The 18,982-nt window shown below is 32.0% G+C and overlaps 1 protein-coding gene across 2 annotated transcripts in view; it reads left to right on the top strand.

The window, feature by feature from the left end:
* LOC145313466 (protein O-linked-mannose beta-1,2-N-acetylglucosaminyltransferase 1-like) overlaps positions 1-16,697 on the top strand; it is a 91,746-nt gene extending 75,049 nt beyond the window's left edge. Inside the window, exons 3-11 of one of the 2 annotated variants that reach the window (XM_080152898.1) lie at positions 1,159-1,247; positions 6,166-6,213; positions 10,527-10,736; positions 10,962-11,520; positions 11,632-11,877; positions 12,674-13,235; positions 14,157-15,126; positions 15,577-15,979; positions 16,628-16,697. In XM_080152898.1, the coding sequence (XP_080009024.1) occupies positions 1,159-1,247; positions 6,166-6,213; positions 10,527-10,736; positions 10,962-11,520; positions 11,632-11,877; positions 12,674-13,235; positions 14,157-14,262 (1,820 nt within the window). In that variant the 3' untranslated portion in view covers positions 14,263-15,126; positions 15,577-15,979; positions 16,628-16,697. Of the gene's footprint in view, positions 1-1,158; positions 1,248-6,165; positions 6,214-10,526; positions 10,737-10,961; positions 11,521-11,631; positions 11,878-12,673; positions 13,236-14,156; positions 15,127-15,572; positions 16,409-16,627 lie in introns of those variants that run through there. The other variant, XM_080152897.1, reaches the window with a different exon arrangement.
* The last annotated feature ends 2,285 nt before the right edge of the window (positions 16,698-18,982 follow it).

The raw sequence follows: 18,982 nt of genomic DNA, 5'->3' as shown, positions 1-18,982 counted from the left end.
TAGAGCACAAATATAATTTAGTTTTTACTTACTCTGCTAAATTGATTTTACTCTTATCATGAAAGTACTCTCTTCAATTATTAAATGTGTGTTTGTATCAGGGATATAGTAACTGAAAAACAAATTATTTTGCCTTAAACAGTTCTAGCAAAATTGGAATTTCTAATATAAAATCGTTATAAAATATCTATAAATTCAGAACCTTTTTGAAAACTGAAGACGATCTTGTAAAGATTAGGTATAATTGTTTGACTGTTTAGTTTATTTAGCTTCGCCTTTAAACCTTCTGTTTAAACAATTGTATATCCCTTCATTCCTGTTTCCTTATATAAGAAATTTAATACACATTTGTTCAATTATAAAAATTAGATAGATTTATCACAATATTTTACGTCTGAAATGTTTTATTTTATTAGAAATATTTGTAAAATATTTTTTTGATTGATTTGTTTATTAATAGCGATTTTGTTCTAGGGTCTGAAATGATAACCCTGACCTTAAATTGGGCAAAAATAAACTTTGCACAATGAATCTCATAACAATAAGTTCAATTTAAAAACATAGCAGCTCTATAATATTACTAGCGGCTTCGCCCCTAGCCTCTAGGGGCTTTGCCCCAAGATGTAATTAAAGAAGAAAAAAAATAATTACCTCTGGAGATGCCCCCACAAATTTTAAATAATTAAAAAAAAATTGAGGGGGGATTTTTTTCATTTTTGGGGAGGTTTGAGGTGTCCCACCCCTCAAAAAAACCTAAAACCACCACAGGACCAGTAGGTATATTCCCTGAAGAGTAGAATCCGATCGGTTTAGTGGTTACCAAGATCTTAAGGGACGGACAGACGGACAGATAGACAGACAGACAGACGGACGGACAGACAGACATCATTCTACATTGTATTAAAGATATAAAAAATCCAATTTTGACATGTTTTGTACCTCGATCGTCACCAAATATTAAGATGTAAGTTTGTCCTTGTTAATAATCAATCAATTTTATGTTAGATTTTTATCGATTTTTTCAGAACTCTAAATATTGTTTTACTTCAAGCGGTGTCTATAATTGTTAATGTTCATCAATGTCACACTTTTAATGGGTTGAGCTTCGCTTTTATGGATGTTGTTTGCTTATTGCTAATTTTGTTTATAAAATTTCAGGTGTGTTAGAATCAGATGAACCAAGTGTTGGAAGACTTGTCTCACAACTCAAACTTCAAGAGCTTACAGATACAACTCTTAATATCAGGAAAATTCATCTTTCATGCACTAATGAGTAATTAGTTGAAGAGTAGCTTTACCATTTCTTGCGTGTTTTTTTGGACTGTTGTTAGCCTACGGGGATATCTGGTACCCAGTATAACCTACCCTAACCTGAACTAAAGTAAATAACAAATAAACATAAAAACTACCTGCCCCGCCTCCCCCCTTCCCTCTTATTTTCAATTTATTTCAAACTAAGGAAAGGTAACAGGGACGTTCAAATGGGGGTAAAGGGGTGATTATCCCCTCCCCCTAAATGAATTTGGGGTTGCTGTAGGCACCCCAAAAATTTTTGAATTTATTTAAAAAAAGCAAAAAATTTGTGAGATTTTTTCTGTGAAATTCTTTCTAAATCTTCATTGTTTTAAGCTAATTAGATGAATTAACGGACTAAAAAACTTAAAAGAATAGAGAATTATTCTAATTATACTAAATCAGCTAAGCAATAAAAAACGCCACCTATTCAAACAATGAGTATGCTGTGTTGTACAGGGGCAATGGATATTGCAACCAAAGAATAGACGTCATCTAAGATTTTTAAGAATATAAGACAGGCGTTTTCTGAAATAGGCGTTTTTTGAGATGACCCCAAATTGTAGCCTGTTAAAATATTGTTGACGCTATTGAAACGGTTTTTATCTTAACGTACAAATGTTATCAATATGAAAAAAAAACTATCGTAAAGATAGCGTAAAATAGTTTTTCTATGTGTTCATTATTCCTAATCCCTATATACTATGTAGGATAAATTAGGCTTTGTCATTCTTTCTCAATTCTCCTTGGTAATAATTGTGATTTCAAAGATTTATATACTTTGTTTTATGTATTTTTTTAACTTAATCAATGAGTTGATAATTTGACAGCCCCTTTTCCCCAAATAATCTAAGCCAGCAAAGGCAGTGTTTCGCACAAGAAAATTATGGAAAACAACAATAATTTCCACTATCGTTTACGCCCCTAGAGGCCTATAGACACTTGATAGTAGGGGGGGCGGGGGAAGTTACCCATCCACTTTCCATATTAAAGGGTGAGCAAAACAAAATGCTTACCTTTTTAAAATTGAAATTGCTTGGCTTGTGTTAATAGTAGAAAAATGTTATGCATATCGTTAGAACCGCTATGAAGTCTATTTTTAGGAAATATAACTACGATTTCTGTGCTACGCATAGTTTAGGAGCTACGTGTTAAAATGTCCCAACTGACTTAAAACTTGACTTGCGAGTAAATTTTGGAACATTTTACCATCTGGCTCCTAAACTATGCGTAGCACAGGAACCGTTCAAATATTTCCAAAAAAAATACAGTTCATAGCGGTTCTAACGGTATGCGTAACATTTTTCTACTATTAACACAAGCTGCGCAATTTGAAATTAAAAAATGTAGGCTTTTCTTTTTGCAAAATATCTTCTCTAATTTTTAGTTTTACATCAGTTGGGACATTTTAACACGTAGCTCCCTAACTATACGTAGCAGAGGAATCGTTCTTATATTTCCAAAAAATAGAGTTCATAGCGGTTCTAACGATATGCATAACATTTTTTTACCATTAACACAAGCCGTGCAATTTGAATTTTAAAAAGGTACGCATTTTTTTTGCTCACCCTTTAGTTTTTAAAAAGTGAAATATTTTTTTTAATGGTCGGAATTTTCTTGGGTAGGGCGAGGTTTCCAAAACAGTTATAAATCTTCACTTGACCATTGCATACAAATACAAAGAAAAACATCCAGTACATTAAATATATTGTACAAAAGCTTTGGATTTAAAATAATAATAGTAAAGAGAGAGAGAGCCTAATTCCCATCATTAAGATGTATTAGATATTCTTAATTACAGATTATAATTCCTCACCACCACCAACACTAGATTAAAACTTTACATCACATACAAAACTGTAAATAAACCAATGAGAAATCTAACCTCACCAATTTTAATTTTACCTATGGATGAAAGTAATGCAACCAAGATCCAATCAATAACAAAATTCAAATAATATTTATTACTTAAACAATTTCATTTAAATAATGCGCGTTGTTTGTAGAAAAGCCTTGCAGATAATGCAGGAAAGAAGGGATAAATGATGCGGCTTCTTAATTAATATCTTCTTTCCCCTTAATAGCTTTTAGATCCAAAGACATAATTGTATTTTTCATTGCCCTATCCCTACTCCATTGCTGGTATTACTTTCAAAAGCATAGCAGTTCAATAAATACGTTTACCAGATTTTTTTAATAGCACTTCTAAATACAGGAAACTGAAATATCCTTCTTTGATCTTTAGCTAAACATTGAGAATAGCTGTAATACATAAAATCATAATTTTTTGTCTCAGCAAAGTTGGTAGACAAGCAGGTTTTTATTTCATACACATGCCCTACACAAACACACACACACATGCCCTACATGCCCTACAGGGCTATACGGATAGGTAATTGGTAGATTAACTATTTCCTCTAATATTAGATATACTATATTTGCCTAACCAGAGACCCTTACATAATTTTCATTCCACTTATATTTTTTTTACACTGGCGTTTACAGGGTTTTAAAAGGGGTGGGGGCATAGGCGTCCAAGGGGGGGGGTAATGGGGCGATTACCCCCCCCCAAACGAATTTGGGGGTGCCGTAGGCACCCCCAAAAATTTTTTCATTTTACCCCCCCCATCTAAAATTTACCCCTAACTATTTAGAAGGGGGTATTCCCCCCCCCCCAAACAATTTTGGGGGGGTAAATACCCCCCAAAAATAGAAAATCTCTAACAAAAAAATTTTTTGCGCGTTTCGCGCGCATTTTTAATACTAAATTTTTGATAAAATTTAAATTACCCCCCCCAAAAATTTTACCCCGGGGGTAAATTTTGGGGGGGGTAAACAAATTTTACCCCTGCAAACATATTTCAGGGGGGGGTAATTACCCCCCCCCAAGCAAATTTTACCCCCGGGGTAAAAATTTTGGGGGGGGGTAAAAAAAATTTGCGGCGAGCTTCGCGCGCCATTTTACCCCCCCAAAACCGAATTACCCCCCCCTTAAAAAAATTTTACCCCCCCCAAAATAAAAAGCTTGGACGCCCCTGGGTGTGGGGGAGGCTGTTCTTCCTAATATCTCATTTTATGGGGTGTGTAAACATTCCCTACACCTCCCTTATGCACTCTTATGTTTTACCCTTTACCAATTCAATTGTGTAATGCTAATTCGTCAATTGAATTTGCGCATCTTAACCATTTTATTTGATTTTAAATTTCTTGTTTATCTAAAGCATTAGATATAATTTCATTGTTGCCAATCTATTTGTAAATCAATGACCTATTCCTTGGGCACTGTTTAGTAAAACTTTTATACACATAAACTTTATTATTACTTTTTATCTAATTGGTATTTTAAACAGTCAAAGAAATATTTCTACTTGCATCTCCTTGGCTGAAAACTTTTGTGAAAATAGTTTATTCATTGATTTAATATAATAATATTTTTTTGTGCCTTTGCCCTTAGTTTCTAAGGTCTTCGCCAAAAGGGGAAGAGAGAAGGGTGCTTATCATTCGCTTATAGGTAGAATAATGGGGCTTGCTTGACCATCTAGATCTACTATATCTATTATTTCAAACAAGGAATTGTTTTTTTTTCATTATATAATATATATATTGTTTTTGGAATAAAATTTGTCTTTATTAGAAAATATCTGAATAATTCCCATGAAAACGTCTTATGCCTTAAATATATTCTGGTTAATTTAATAAAATATTCATAAAATTCCTAAAATATTAAAACAACAAGAGATTACCATAAATTATTACATCAAAGCGTATAATTCCTGGAGTTGTGAGAAAATAAAACTAAAGATTAAAGACATGGATTTAGGGATAGGGCAATGAAAGACAAATCAATCAATCCCCCAAATTCCATGTTTGAAATTATAAATCAATAAGATCGGGAAGGGTTGGAACTTTGGAAAATAAAACATATACTGGTGCTCAATTTTATAAACATGTATTACTTTATTCGTTGGCCCAAAAACCTTGGTTGGCTTAAGTTGGCAGTGCCTCAACATTTTAACAAATGATTCCAATCTACTTTGGGGTGATTGTGTTTATCATCATTCTTCATAAATTTATTGTCCATTGTCTTATATATTAAGATCCATAATAAATATAATTTTGTAAAAAATATATCTTCAAATTCTTTACATAGTTTTAGTTTAATATTGGAAATAGAATGTTTGTAGATTAAACTATCTGTCATTTAACTCCAAAATTTAAGCTTTTTTGTAGCTTTTGATTATTAGGGATAGATGTAATGAATTGATTTAATTAATCAATTCTCCCCTTTCTCCTTGATTATAAAGAAGAATTATGTAAAATCCTTAAAACTTGGCACACCACAATTTCAGATAGCCTGATATCTAGTTGCCGAATGTGTACGCAGTTTCCTGAGTGTTTCCTCATCCTAGCTCAATATTTACTACTAGCTAAAAAAGCTTCAAACTTCAAAAAAAAATCTAAATTCAAAAAATTCAAATTTATAATGTATAAATCGTTTATACATTCAAATTTTGATTTTTTAAGGGAAGTTTGAAGATTTGTAGCTAGTAGTAAATATTGAGCTAGGATGAGAAAACACCCAGGAAACTGCGTACACTTTCGGCAACTAGATATCAGGCTATCCAATTTCACACAAGACACAGTGTTCCAGTATTTTTTTTTAATGTGCAAAATTAATCCTTATCTAAATAAGGAATTTTTTTTGGTTAGAGAGACCTTACCTACGGTTATCAGAAAATCTTACCTCTTAATAGGAAAGAATACAAAAGATCAAGGATTTTCAGCAATACTTTCCTATTGATAACAAGTCTAAATTGTCGAATTTAATACAAAAAAACTATTTTATAAAAGCTGAATGTTTTTGTGTGCAGGGTAATATCAAGCAAGGATCTTGTTTCAGTATCTGTTGATAACACAGTGGTAAGTTATTTTTAAAAGCGAAGCTTTTCTATAATTAGGGTCAGTCCGTCCGTCCGTCCGTCACAGAAAGATATCATTTTTTGTTAATTTAGGCATGTTAGAATTGTCATATCGATTTCAAACTTTGCTTGGTGATTCCTTTAGTAGTTAGGTCCATTTTAAACATGTTGATATTTTTACTTTTTAACAACAAATTTTTATGTGATCTAATCATCCGATTGACCTGATTTCTGGTATGTTGATTCCTGGGATAACAAAGTATAGTGTTATAAGCGAAGCTACTCTATAATCATGTTCTAAAAATGTAAGTATGTCCATAAACATTATCCTGTATCAAGCAGTTTTTCAAAAAATTGACTTACAATTTTGCTTCGCTTTTATGGATGTTGTCATCCTTGTTATAATATGTGTGGCTTTATTATTAATTAAATAAAGGACAATTATGCCTAATAGTAGCGCAGCAATAACATGAGTGCAGACCATTGAGATCTTCTTTCAGTATCTGTTGATACAATGAAATTACAGTGGTATTTTTTTTAACATATTTCTGCAAATTTATTAATGTCCAAGTATTTTGGGATTCGCTTTTATGCAACTGTCATCCTTGTTTAATTAACGCACTAATCATTGAACTATTTAAAATTTTCACACAAAAGAAAGTTTTACTAAATGGTTAATTTTATGGTAGATCATGTTAAGAAAAGTTTAACAAGGATAAAATTGTCTACAGGTAGCACAGCACATGCATTCTTAAACAAATAAATTTTAATATGACTAGATAAAAGTGGCTATAAAGGAGTATAGAAGCAATGTCATTGCCAATATTTCTTTATGCCTTATGTTAATTGGATGTACAAATAATCCATTTTTTCACTTACCACTACATAAGGACGTACGAACTCTAGTTATATCGTAGCTGCGTTAGTAAAAGCAAATAATCTTTCTTTTCTGTGAAAAATGATACACCTTGTTAAATGCCATGTTTTTCAGGGGTTTCGGGATAGGATAAAATAATCTTCATAATAAATTTTTTATTTTCATGTGGTTTCCTAAAGTTAGTAGAGGAATAAAGGGTTGTAGATTAATATAATCTTAATTTTCCCCTCCCTCCCTGCATATTTTCACTTCATGACAGCATTTGATAAAAATAGAACATGCTTTAAAATCATTTTCACACAATAACAAATTGTTTAAAAACAAGCATGACAAAAAGAAAGATCGTAAAGGCGAATAGTTGCTTAATTTTGATCCTTTAAAGGATTTTTAATTTTAAATTCAAATTTATTAGCATGAATTATAAAAATATCATCAATACATATCAATACATCAATAAATAACACATATTAGTTAGTGAAAATAGGACATTTTTCAAAGTGTGTGATTAAGTCATTAAGTTTGAATACTAAATGATAAAAGATGAAATTTTTTTGAATTCAAATAAATGCTAATCTACATTAATGTAGTTATTACAATAAGAAATAAAAAAATACAGGGAGAGATTAATTTAAAATAGATTTCATAAAACTACCCCTTAACATATATGTACATATATCTAAATGATGTGTGTATTTATGTGTGTGTGAGTATATTGAGTGTGTTAAACAGCCGTTGTGATTTTAATCACAGCAGATAATTTTCTCCTAGTGTGCAAATAATAAGGCAATGGTGTTTTTAAATAACAAGGTTAACAACATCCATAAGCAGAAAAGCATAATACGATCATGGAATGGACAAATAGACAAAGTAAGCAGATTTTCATTTGTTATAACAAAGAAAAGAATTAGAGATAATATACACAACTCAAAGAAAACCATGAAACCTTTAAATATAAGGATTAGATCTTTTTGAAGCATGACCGACAGACAGGCGGACAAAACAATCTATATGTGATTGGGCAAGTATCATAAGAATCTTCACTGAAAATTCCGTCTATCTTTCTTTGATAGTAGCCGAACAAATCATAATCCCCCCATAACGTTACGGACTGACAGACAGACAATGTAAATTAAAGTGTAGATTCGCTAATAATAAGGCCTATAGAGTTTCTATAAAAGATGCCATACCTAGGCACTGCGAGACATCTAGTCCTGTTAGACGATAGTTTTGTTATTACATCATCACAAACATTTGAACCTTAATCGTTTTTTAAATTAAATGTTATTTATATTTCTTTTTAAAATACGTTACCATATGTTTAATTTTAGATAGGCAAGGCATACCGATTTGGAGGGTAGATTCGCCTATTATTTTTCATGTTTTATTGTATCCTTTTATATGAAGTAGTATGTTTTTTTGTCAATACTAATAAACTGATTAAGCTTTTCTTTTACATAGTTAAAGATGGTGTTAGGCTTTTTTCTGCCCTCTTCTTACCCCCTTTGAATGCAATGCTCCAATTTGCTATGGACGTAGCTGCTAGCACTCTGGTATGTAATACTCCTTATTAATATAAATAGTTTGTCAACCTAATATTTCTAGGACCATCAGGGACTAAACTATGCCCTTAAGTTATTAGATACTCTTGGACATTATTAATGTTAAAACACTAAGCACAGATGACAGTATTTAAAACTTTTTCGCAATCTGATTTTCTTTACTAAAGTAAAAGAATTTCTTACCTTTACTAAAAATAAAGCCTAAGCTTTTTTTTGTACTTTAACTAAACTAAGCTTTAAACTAAAAAATAAATCAAAACAAAAACTTTTTTAGGGGCGACTTCTTTTATGAGGGTTAAAAGACATTCCCACTTCCCAGTACCTATAGGAATCTTCACTGTTAAGGAGAGCTGTATTGGTCCGGCTGTTATTAAAAAATTCTATAGACACAAATACTGTTAATTTAAAGCTCAAAGTTTTAGGGAATATTAAAATATCTATTTAATAATTTTAATAATGGAGCCTTAAAATTTTTTTTCCCACACAACTGTTGGTACTGAGAAAAATATCCCAATTAAACAGGCAGACCTATTACAGATAAGGCCAGTTTATTTTCTATAGTGAAGTTTTACAATTGTTGTACGTCCGCTTGTTGGCATTAGAGTTGAGTCAAATTTAACTATTCTAAAAAGTTGCCTATTAACACTGTTATGCCCATTTAGGACTTCCAGTCAAAGTTTGTATAATCAAGGTATCTGTGTTTTGCTTGCCGGGTTTTACTGTCTGATGTTAAAGTTTCATAAACAGCAGTCTCGTCCATATGATGTAATTTACATGGTAATCTGTGTAATAAACTTCGCTATTAATGGATTTTTTAAGTTCCTGACAAAAGGAAAATCTATATCAATAATTTTAAAATCAAATTTATTAGTTTTGATTTAATATTATATAAATTTAATGTACTTTAAATGTAATTGTAGTAACTACACAGGAATATATAAATTAAATATATTCTCAAAACAAACAGCTGGATTTGAAGCTTGTCGAAAATTGCACCTACAAATGTCATGCCAGATTAAACACATTAACATAAAATTAAGGAGTAAGGAGAATGCTCTTACCCTTGAACAGGCACATCTGATTAGTAAGTGTTATTTAATAAATTTAGGTTGAATTGGGAATAGATTATTTTTATTAAATTACCCATCCCTCTAATCCCCTAAATTAATTAGATTAAGGTTGTTCAGTTGTAATCAATACTACAAAGTTGATGTGCAATAACTTCCGACAAATGTATATAATATATATGAATAAAATATCAGCATACGCAAATTATTACTACAGCACAAACTGCACTTCTGATTTGCTACAAGAGGCTACGCATTAAGAGGTCTCTAAGGGCACTCTAATTTTAATTTTAGTCTTTTGGTGGGGATGATTAATCTTAGGGGATATTTTTATGGGGAGGTACCTACCCCCCAAATAGTATACTTTACCTGGACCTATATTACACTGTAAAGGCAAACCAGATCGGTCTAGTGGTTATCAATTATGGTAATATACATGCAGAATTGATAGCACCCCATCAAAGTTGTAATTCTATACTATCAGCAATTTCAAATCAGGGCAAAACATCGAATGCTGTAGATAAAAAATAGGCAGCTTATTCTACCTAATACTCATCGATTCTATAGCAATGTTTATCATGGCAAATTATAGCAATGTGTCCATGTAGTTTTAATTGGAAAAGTTACACTATGAACAATTTCAATGGTATACAATGAGCAATTCGAAATTTGAGATGTTGAGATGCACATTTTTATAGGCCATAATACTAAAACTGCTTTGGATTTCAATTGCAAGCGTCTGACAAAGCAGAAGTATTATAAAGTCGTTGTAAAAGCCTGACTTAAAATTTTGACGTTTTATTTATTTCAGATTTATGAGATCAAGGGGTACCAGAGCTACGAGCCGAAGAGCGAGGCCAACACTGGTGGCAGAGGTATCCACGTCCTGGTTCTCCATCAGGTCACTGGAGCCCTCATGTCCTCCAGGGTGTTCGACACATACTCGCCCAGGGAGGATGAGGCCATGGCTCTGTTTGTTAATATGGTCCAGGATAATAGAATATTCGTGTTTGCCATTAAGGTAATAATTTGCTCATATAAACAAGGATAACAATATCTTTAAGCAGTGATAAACAAAATAACAAGATTGACTATTTATGTGAATATTCACAAATCAGATTTATTTATAATATAATTTATTTGATATTTAATCATAAAGGTGGCTTAAATGGATTTTGAATACGGAAATGTTTAATAATTTTTAAAAAATCTAAAATTGTCCTTAATTAACTATTTTGTTGTTTAGGATGAGGGCACCTTCCATCTAAAACCGCCAAGTCGCCGTCTTCTGCTTTCCATGGGTTCTACAGAGATGTCCAGAGTGGGATGGCGAGACATGTGGGCCATGGTGGCCGTTAAAGGCGCCGGTAAAATCGCCGAGGGCTACGCCAAGTCGCCAGACTTTGAGTCCTGGGCCAAACGTCTTGAGGTCAGCGCCGAGGTTAAGCTCTTAGCTGAGCCGGCTCCGCCTTGCTGGCCGTCATCGCCGACAGAGGATCGGCGCATTGATTTCTGTGATAGGATCGAGGGATACGGATCCATTTGTAGCTGTGATAACCCCGCCCCCATTGCATTCAACCCACCTCCCCCCATCAACAATCAGATAGCGAATGTTCCAGTTGCCATAATAGCCTCGAACCGGCCGCATTACCTGTGTCGGATGTTGCAGTCTTTATTGTCGGCCCACGGGGCTAATCCCGATAATATTGTTGTCTTTATTGATGGATTTTTCGAGGAGACTTTATCTGTTGCCAAATTATTTGGTCTGAGAGGAATTCAGCATGCTCCAGTTGGCTCGAAAACAGGTGAAGATTAACCTTAAATAATTTCTTGTGAATATATTTTTTCAAGTTTTCAACATTAATAAATAAAATTAAAGAATGTAAAAGCAAAGTTGCTAATCAAATTATTTTCAGGTCGAATTTCTCAGCACTACAAGATCTCACTATCCGCCATATTCTCCATGTTTCCTCTGGCAACACACGCCATCGTCCTAGAGGAAGACCTGGACGTGTCGCCAGACTTCTTCTCATATTTTGGCCAGACCCTGGGCCTGCTGGCAGCTGACCCGAGCCTGTATTGTGTATCGGCGTGGAATGATCTGGGGTATGAGTACACAAGTATGGACCCTACACTACTATACAGGGTTGAGACTATGCCAGGTAAGATAGCTTTATTTTGGTCAGGTTTTAATCTTCTCGGAAAAGGAAATGACAGACAAGTATATATTTTCTCGTATTCATTCGAATCTGGTGGATAGGAACCGGTTCTCATCCATACGAAAAAACTATGTCTAGCATCGTATTATATCAAGCTTTCTACGAATATAAAAATGTACAATAATAAGATTAAAACTAGTTTTTTTAGCCCCGAGGTGCCAAAGGCACCGGCTAAAAAAACTGGTTTTAATCTTATAATTGTACATTCTATATCCGCGGAAAGCCGTTTATAATACGATGCGAGAAATAACTATTGTTTTAACTTTTCAAAATTAGTAATTTTATTGAATTTATTTTCTTTCTTTCTTAATAACAATGGACACTCATTTCTTATGTCCCCAATAATTAAAATAAAAAAGAGAATTGTTCATTTGCATTCTGCATGACATATCCATGATTTTTTACACTAAATTACTTTATTAAAATGTAAAAAGTGTTTTCTATTATTATTACTGTTATTACCTAATACTTAAATATATATTCTTAAAAATGCCTTCTTAGACTTAGCATGAGTAAAGATGTAATTACTTCACATGAAGAAGTTTATTCCCTAGAGTCCTAGGGCTCATTAACATGTCTATTGCATATATAAATACATTGCGATACTTATTACTTTTTTGTCTGAACAATGGAGGGGGGGGGGGGGGGGGGATGAAAAAGCCTGGACATATTAAAGAATATACAACCCTTGCAAATTCACTATATTAGGAGAGAAAATTAATTGCATTTTTTTTTCAAGGTTTGGGATGGATGTTATCCCGTGATCTGTTCTACACAGAGCTGGAGCCTCAGTGGCCGCCGCCAGACAAAACCTGGGACTGGGACATGTGGATGCGTCTCGGCGAAATCCGCCAAGGTCGCGAGTGCATCATACCCGACGTGTCGCGAACCTTTCACTTTGGCGCCTCTGGTGTGAACATGAACTCGTACTTTCATGATAAGTACTTCAGCAAGCGGTCATTCAATACTATACCTGACGTTGATATGATCGGTGTTGAGGCCATGGTTCAGGAACAGTATGAAGGCCTGCTAGAATATGAACTTAGTAGGGGAAGGGTGTTGCTAGAATGCCCCTGTAACGAGATAAACGGAACTAGTCATATCTATATCAAAGAGAAAGAGATACCGCACATATTTTTTATTCAAATGAAGCATAGCAAAGATTTCAACAGCTGGCTGGCACTGGCCAAATGTCTTCACATCTGGGACCTGGACGCCAGAGGTTATCATCATGGACTATGGAGGCTTTTTATTAATGAAACCCCGTTCTATATTATTGGTGCTCCATTCAGCCCTTATTCGTAAGTTTATTTTATTTCTATAATTCTATGATTCTGTTTTTAAAACTTAGAAAGCTAATAGTACAGTGTGTTTTTTTTTATGAGAACTTTTTTGAAAGCAATTTTGCCCCACTTATAGTTATCAGAATTTAATGATTAATGGCTTATTTTCTTCGTTTTTTAAGGAAAATTATGAAACAACCAAAAAAAATTACAGTTTTGTTGAAAAAGTACAGTAAAGTTGAAAATTAAAAACTTAGGTGTCAACATCTAAAAATGGTTTTAGCGCATTTTTCTTATGTTCTAATATTCTACCTTTTGCAAGAATGGCTGCAAAACGCTTCAAAGTTGAGATATAGAGCTATAAATTTATACAGATACTATTGGGGACATGTACTAGAATAGGTCAAAGTTTGAAGGCCATTTCTCAATCAGGGAGAAAGTACTGCCCCCCCCCAAAGTCGACTACTGAAAATCCAATTTTGAGCATAAGAAAAATGCGCTAAAACCATTTTTATATGTTGTCACCTAAGTTTTTAATTTTCAACTTTATTGTACTTTTTCAACAAAAACTGTAATTTTTTTTGGTTGTTTCATAATTTCCCTTAAAAAACGAAGAAAATAAGCCATTAATCATTGAATTCTGAAAACTATAAGTGGGGTAAAATTGCTTTCAAAAAAGTTCTCATAAAAAAAACACACTGTAGTTAAGTTATTAGATTGCCTAATACATATTTTTATAAAAATAATTAAACCCATTTGAAGAATGGTTAGTTTGATAGTTTGAGGTGAAAAAACAACTTGGAAAAACAACCTCACTTCTATGTTGCTTTACCTATTGAAAACATTTTAGCATATCTTATGAAGGGAAAGTAAAAAAAGAAGCCAAGAAATAGATAAACAATAAATTCTTTTTTTTTAATTCCCATTTTTTTATTTCAGAGCTTATATGCCCCCAGAAGTTACCCCTCTGAAGTTAAGAATCAAGAAAACAAAGAAATCAAAATCCTCAGCTGCCAAACTAAAAAATATTAACAAAAATCCATGAAAATTTTTATTACATTTTATTTATCATTTTGTAAAAGTCAACTTATCTGAAAATAGCAATATGTTCTTTATTATTATACTATTTAATTTAAATTATTGCATTATAAATTTTTAAAAAATACCTTGTAATAAGCATTATGATCTGTTTGATAATTATTATTTTATTAGTGTGTAAAACCTTCAAAGTGTTAAAAATTGGAATAATTTTAAATTTGTATTTTCTTCAAAATTGGGGTGGGCAAATGAAAGATAAACGACACTCCCCCCCCCCCCTCTCCCCCCAGAATTCAATACTATTTGGGGATGTGTTAAGTTTTCTTACATTTGCATATATATGTGTTTATATAACCTATTTTCAATATTGGGAGATGATTAGTTGAATTATTAAAGTTGGAAGGTTGAAAATATTTTCTTCTATTAAAAATAATCTATTACTATCATCTTCTTTCTTTAAAACATTAAGCAACCAAAAATCAATCAATCAATCAAGTCTTTCCTTGTCAAAATGCATTCAATGATACTTTAGTATTAAATCGAAAGTTTTTTCATCACATTTTGATGTCATTTTTACATACAGCAAAACAAGATTTAAATTACACCTGTAACTGTGTGGTTAGGATTGATATGTAATCTTACATACCTGTTTGGAACATAAATATAACTGTTGGAGATAAGTATACCTACATATTTATGTGATATTTATTAAGTTAATGGTTTTTTGTTGATATTTTTAAAAGAGAGAAAATATACATTCATCCTTCCAACTATAATGTATGTTTAATATTATATACTGCTGCCGATATAAAATGCAAATTTTGTGATTAAATTAATCTACTCTACTCTATCTACTTCACATCTATTTTGTGTAAGTTTACATATCTATTTAATAGTTTATTAACCCCTGATAGGGTTGCCAACCTAATTTTATCGTAGATTTTACTTTAAAAATGTTGCTTTTTTTGCTTTTGTGTTTTGATACACTTCTTATAATTCATTTAAATAGTGTAATTTTCAGAAGTTTAGATAGACTTTTAAGCCCATTTTTCACTTATTTGTTTTTGGCTTTTAAAATCTTTTTATATATTTATTTTGTTAAAAACAAATATATGCAACAAGCTTGGCAACCCTGTTATTGCAAGATGCAATGCAATCAACCCAAGTGGGATAGGAATCTTTAAGTAAGGAGGTTGGTTTCTATAGTCTATCAGACATAGAAATGTCACAATAGAATTTAGGTTCATCACTTGTTGTTATTTTACAATATTATATAACTTTGATATTGGTTTAAATGATATGTAAACAAAGTGAAAGATAGGAAATGACCAGAAAAAGTAATTTAGGATCAAATCAACATTACGAATGAAGCTACTTGGACAATGGCAAAGGTCTTCTTTCTTGAAATTAGCCTGCTGCAAGTGGCAAAATGGTTAAAAATATACAACAAGTAACATGTATTTTTAATATTTAGTAAGAGCGCACGGCCAGATAAAATGCGCGTTTTTGTGCTTTACGCGCGTTATGTGCATTATAGGATCTTATCTGTTTTAGATTATCCATTTGCTTCTGATTTTCGTTTTAATGATGTGTGGTGTGGACGTGGCCGTTTTTCCGCTAGATTAGCACCTCCTAAATAAATTGTAAAAGATGACCTCAGCGATCGTCAATAGAATTACTTCGTATAACTGACTTGATCTGTAATTTCTATTAATGTGATACAAGTGAAATATTACAATACTGACCAATACTAAATATTCATTCTTTCATCTTTTTGCATCATATACACAAATTAATAATCATCACTGCCCAAATAACAAATACTATCAACAATGTATGTAATTTCAAATCATAGCACAATTATAAAAAATTTTTATTAATTGCCATAAGCCTTTTTTAAAAGAACTTTAAATTCTGATTCTAATAAAAGCAAAAATACATCCACAAATGTAAAAATCTTAAAATTGTTTTACTTCTATGCTTCCCAATTCTTGATAAATGTATTTTCATTATTCTTTTTTTTTTAAATTGTAGCAAGATTTTCAAAGAAACGGATCATGTCAAAAAGTAAGCTGCGAATTGTTCCATCTTTTTATTTTAACAACAGCTTTGAAAGCGGCTAAATCGGCTGGCTGTACAGTATATTTTAAAAATTATAATAACTTAACGCAGATTTTCGTAAGCTCACTTATCCAAAACTTTACTGATTCGGCAATAGAGATAGGGTGCTGATCAGTTTTACTGCCAGCTATGCGGCCGGAAGAAATATAAAGTTTTTCAAAAAGATGTTTTATAAAATTCTGCAGCTTTTTAACATAATTTTTAGAAATCTGGTCAGTATTGTCGAATTGAATATTTATTTATAACCCCAGGCTGTGAATTTTTAGCATCAAAATTATTATCCATAAAAAATTATTTAAATTCAAATAAATAATGATAATTAATATGTGTTTTCATTGATGTCAGAATAGTAAAGATACTCTACAACTTTAATCAGTTGCGTTGGTCGAACTATACTTCTTGGTAGCCTTTACTATTGGACGGCTGCGGCTGGATGCCATTTCTTGAAAGGAAAAATAACTTTTATTCGCTAGACATTACAATTGAACGGACGGCTGCTGGTTGATGAAGACTGCACAGCTAAAAGTTATAAAATAAACAACCTCTAACCTTTATATTTTAAGGGGTTTAATTTTTTTGGCATACTCCTTTACACTCGTCTAATACTATTCACTTTCTTATATGAAAGTCTCAGCAAATAAGCCACAATTTAAAAAATTTTGGAATAAGGGAAAATCAAGGTAAATAAATAAATTACCCAAAATTCCAGATAATTGTCATTTTTGTCATTTTAATACTTTTGCCTTTTTACACATTTAAATAAATTACAGAGTCGAAGATACCCTAGATAAATTGAAGCTACGCTCATAAAATGCTACTAACAGTCCTTGAAATTATAATAAATTTGAAATGATTAGAAAATTATTCCTGTTTGAAAATCACAAGGATAATTTTTTCTTGGTTGCTTTCTAGGAACACCACTTTGAAGTCTATTATAATTTGCTTGGTCCTAATGAGCACGGCCAGTTAAATAAACAGAGATACATAGAAAGCACAAAAACTCTACAAAGACTATCTACAGCATGACAACAGTAAAGGTGTAATTTTAACAGTGGATAAAAGATATTGCCAAAAGTACAGCAAAAAACAAAATTGACAAAAATACACCCAATTTTTGTCAAAAACACAGTGGTCATATTTTGGCGAGTGGTAAAAGTGGCAGCACCCCTCAGAACCTATTTATGTGATCAATCTTCTTACAAGTTGAAAATTAAATGATGTTAAAAAGCTTATCAGAAATTAGAAACAATAATTTTCCTATCTTTTTTAGAATCTAAAATAGGCTGTTGTCATATGATATGCTTGTCCTTAATCTCATAGTTACAAGCACTAATTTGGTTAGGTATTTCAAATTTTAGTTTGGTTTATACTATCTAATGATATAGAATCTAGTATATGTATTTTATGGGACCCCCGAGTGGCTAGGAAATATTTCTAGTGGTGCTCATATAAAAACTTAAATTTGGAGTTCCAAGCTTTTAGTTTTGATCAACTATCTGAGCATTATAGCTTATACTACCTAAAAACAATGAAAATATAGGATAGCTTTAAAAAAATGATGACAGATTTAAAATTTCCTTTGAAGAATAAAACTTTTATTTAGAGAATGTTGAGTACCTTTATTCTACGACTGTCTTTTCGAAACCTAATTTTAAATAAAATTTGTCTGATGCCTAATATATATCTTTATTTTAATGTTTTTTAACGTAATTATCTATTGCTATACTAAAACTTTGCCTTTGAATATTAGACTTTTCTCGTTTATACAGGAACACCTTCCCATTTTGATTTAGTCTATAATTAGTGTGAAATCAGAATTCCATTTCAAGTTGCTCTTTAATTTCAAACATACGCCCAAACACACACACAAGCATTTCAAAAAAATAATGATATATGACTTAACAAGAATAACTTTAAACACTAGTAGCTAAAAAATAACAAGATCATAAGATTGTTAAAAGTAATATGTTTTTTTATGTTGTATGTGTTAAACCATGCAAAGCAGGGGCGTCCAAGCTTTTTTATTAGGGGGGGTAATCTTTATTTCATAGAGGAATTTTTTTTATTTGATGGGGGGGGGGGGGTAAAAATTGAAGATCGAAAATTTTGTGGGTGCCTACGGCACCCCCAAATTTATTTCGGGGGGAGGGGTAATCACCCCTTTACCCCCCCCCTTGGATGTCTATGATGCAAAGGGTATTTTTATTTATCTAAATTTAAAGAATTTTCATAGATAAGAAGTTTGATTTAGACACACACTCAACGCATATTACCCATGTTATATTATAGTAGCTTAGCTAATAAAAGTTTTTTTTTGTATGGATTTAAGAAAATCATAGAATAAGGAGGAATAGAAGTGAAAACCCTAAATATTTCTGGGAAATTTGAAGGAATCTTTGACTTGCGCAGTAAAGACAATAATGATAAAGTACAAATCACACTGACTAGTTGGACAAAATTAAAAAAGTTTAATTTGTATCAAAATCTAATAGATACTGTTAAATATTTGTTTAAAGCCTGTAAATTTAGTTTTATATTGTATTTTGTAAGATTTGTCTTTGAAAAAATTTGCTATCATTTACTGTGGATAGTGGGTACTCTTTAAC

The sequence above is a fragment of the Acartia tonsa genome, chromosome 3 (assembly GCF_053477335.1).
Source record: "Acartia tonsa isolate MP-2025a chromosome 3, ASM5347733v1, whole genome shotgun sequence".
NCBI classification, from domain to species: Eukaryota; Metazoa; Arthropoda; class Copepoda; order Calanoida; family Acartiidae; genus Acartia; species Acartia tonsa.
This window is presented reverse-complemented; position numbering and strand designations above follow the sequence as displayed.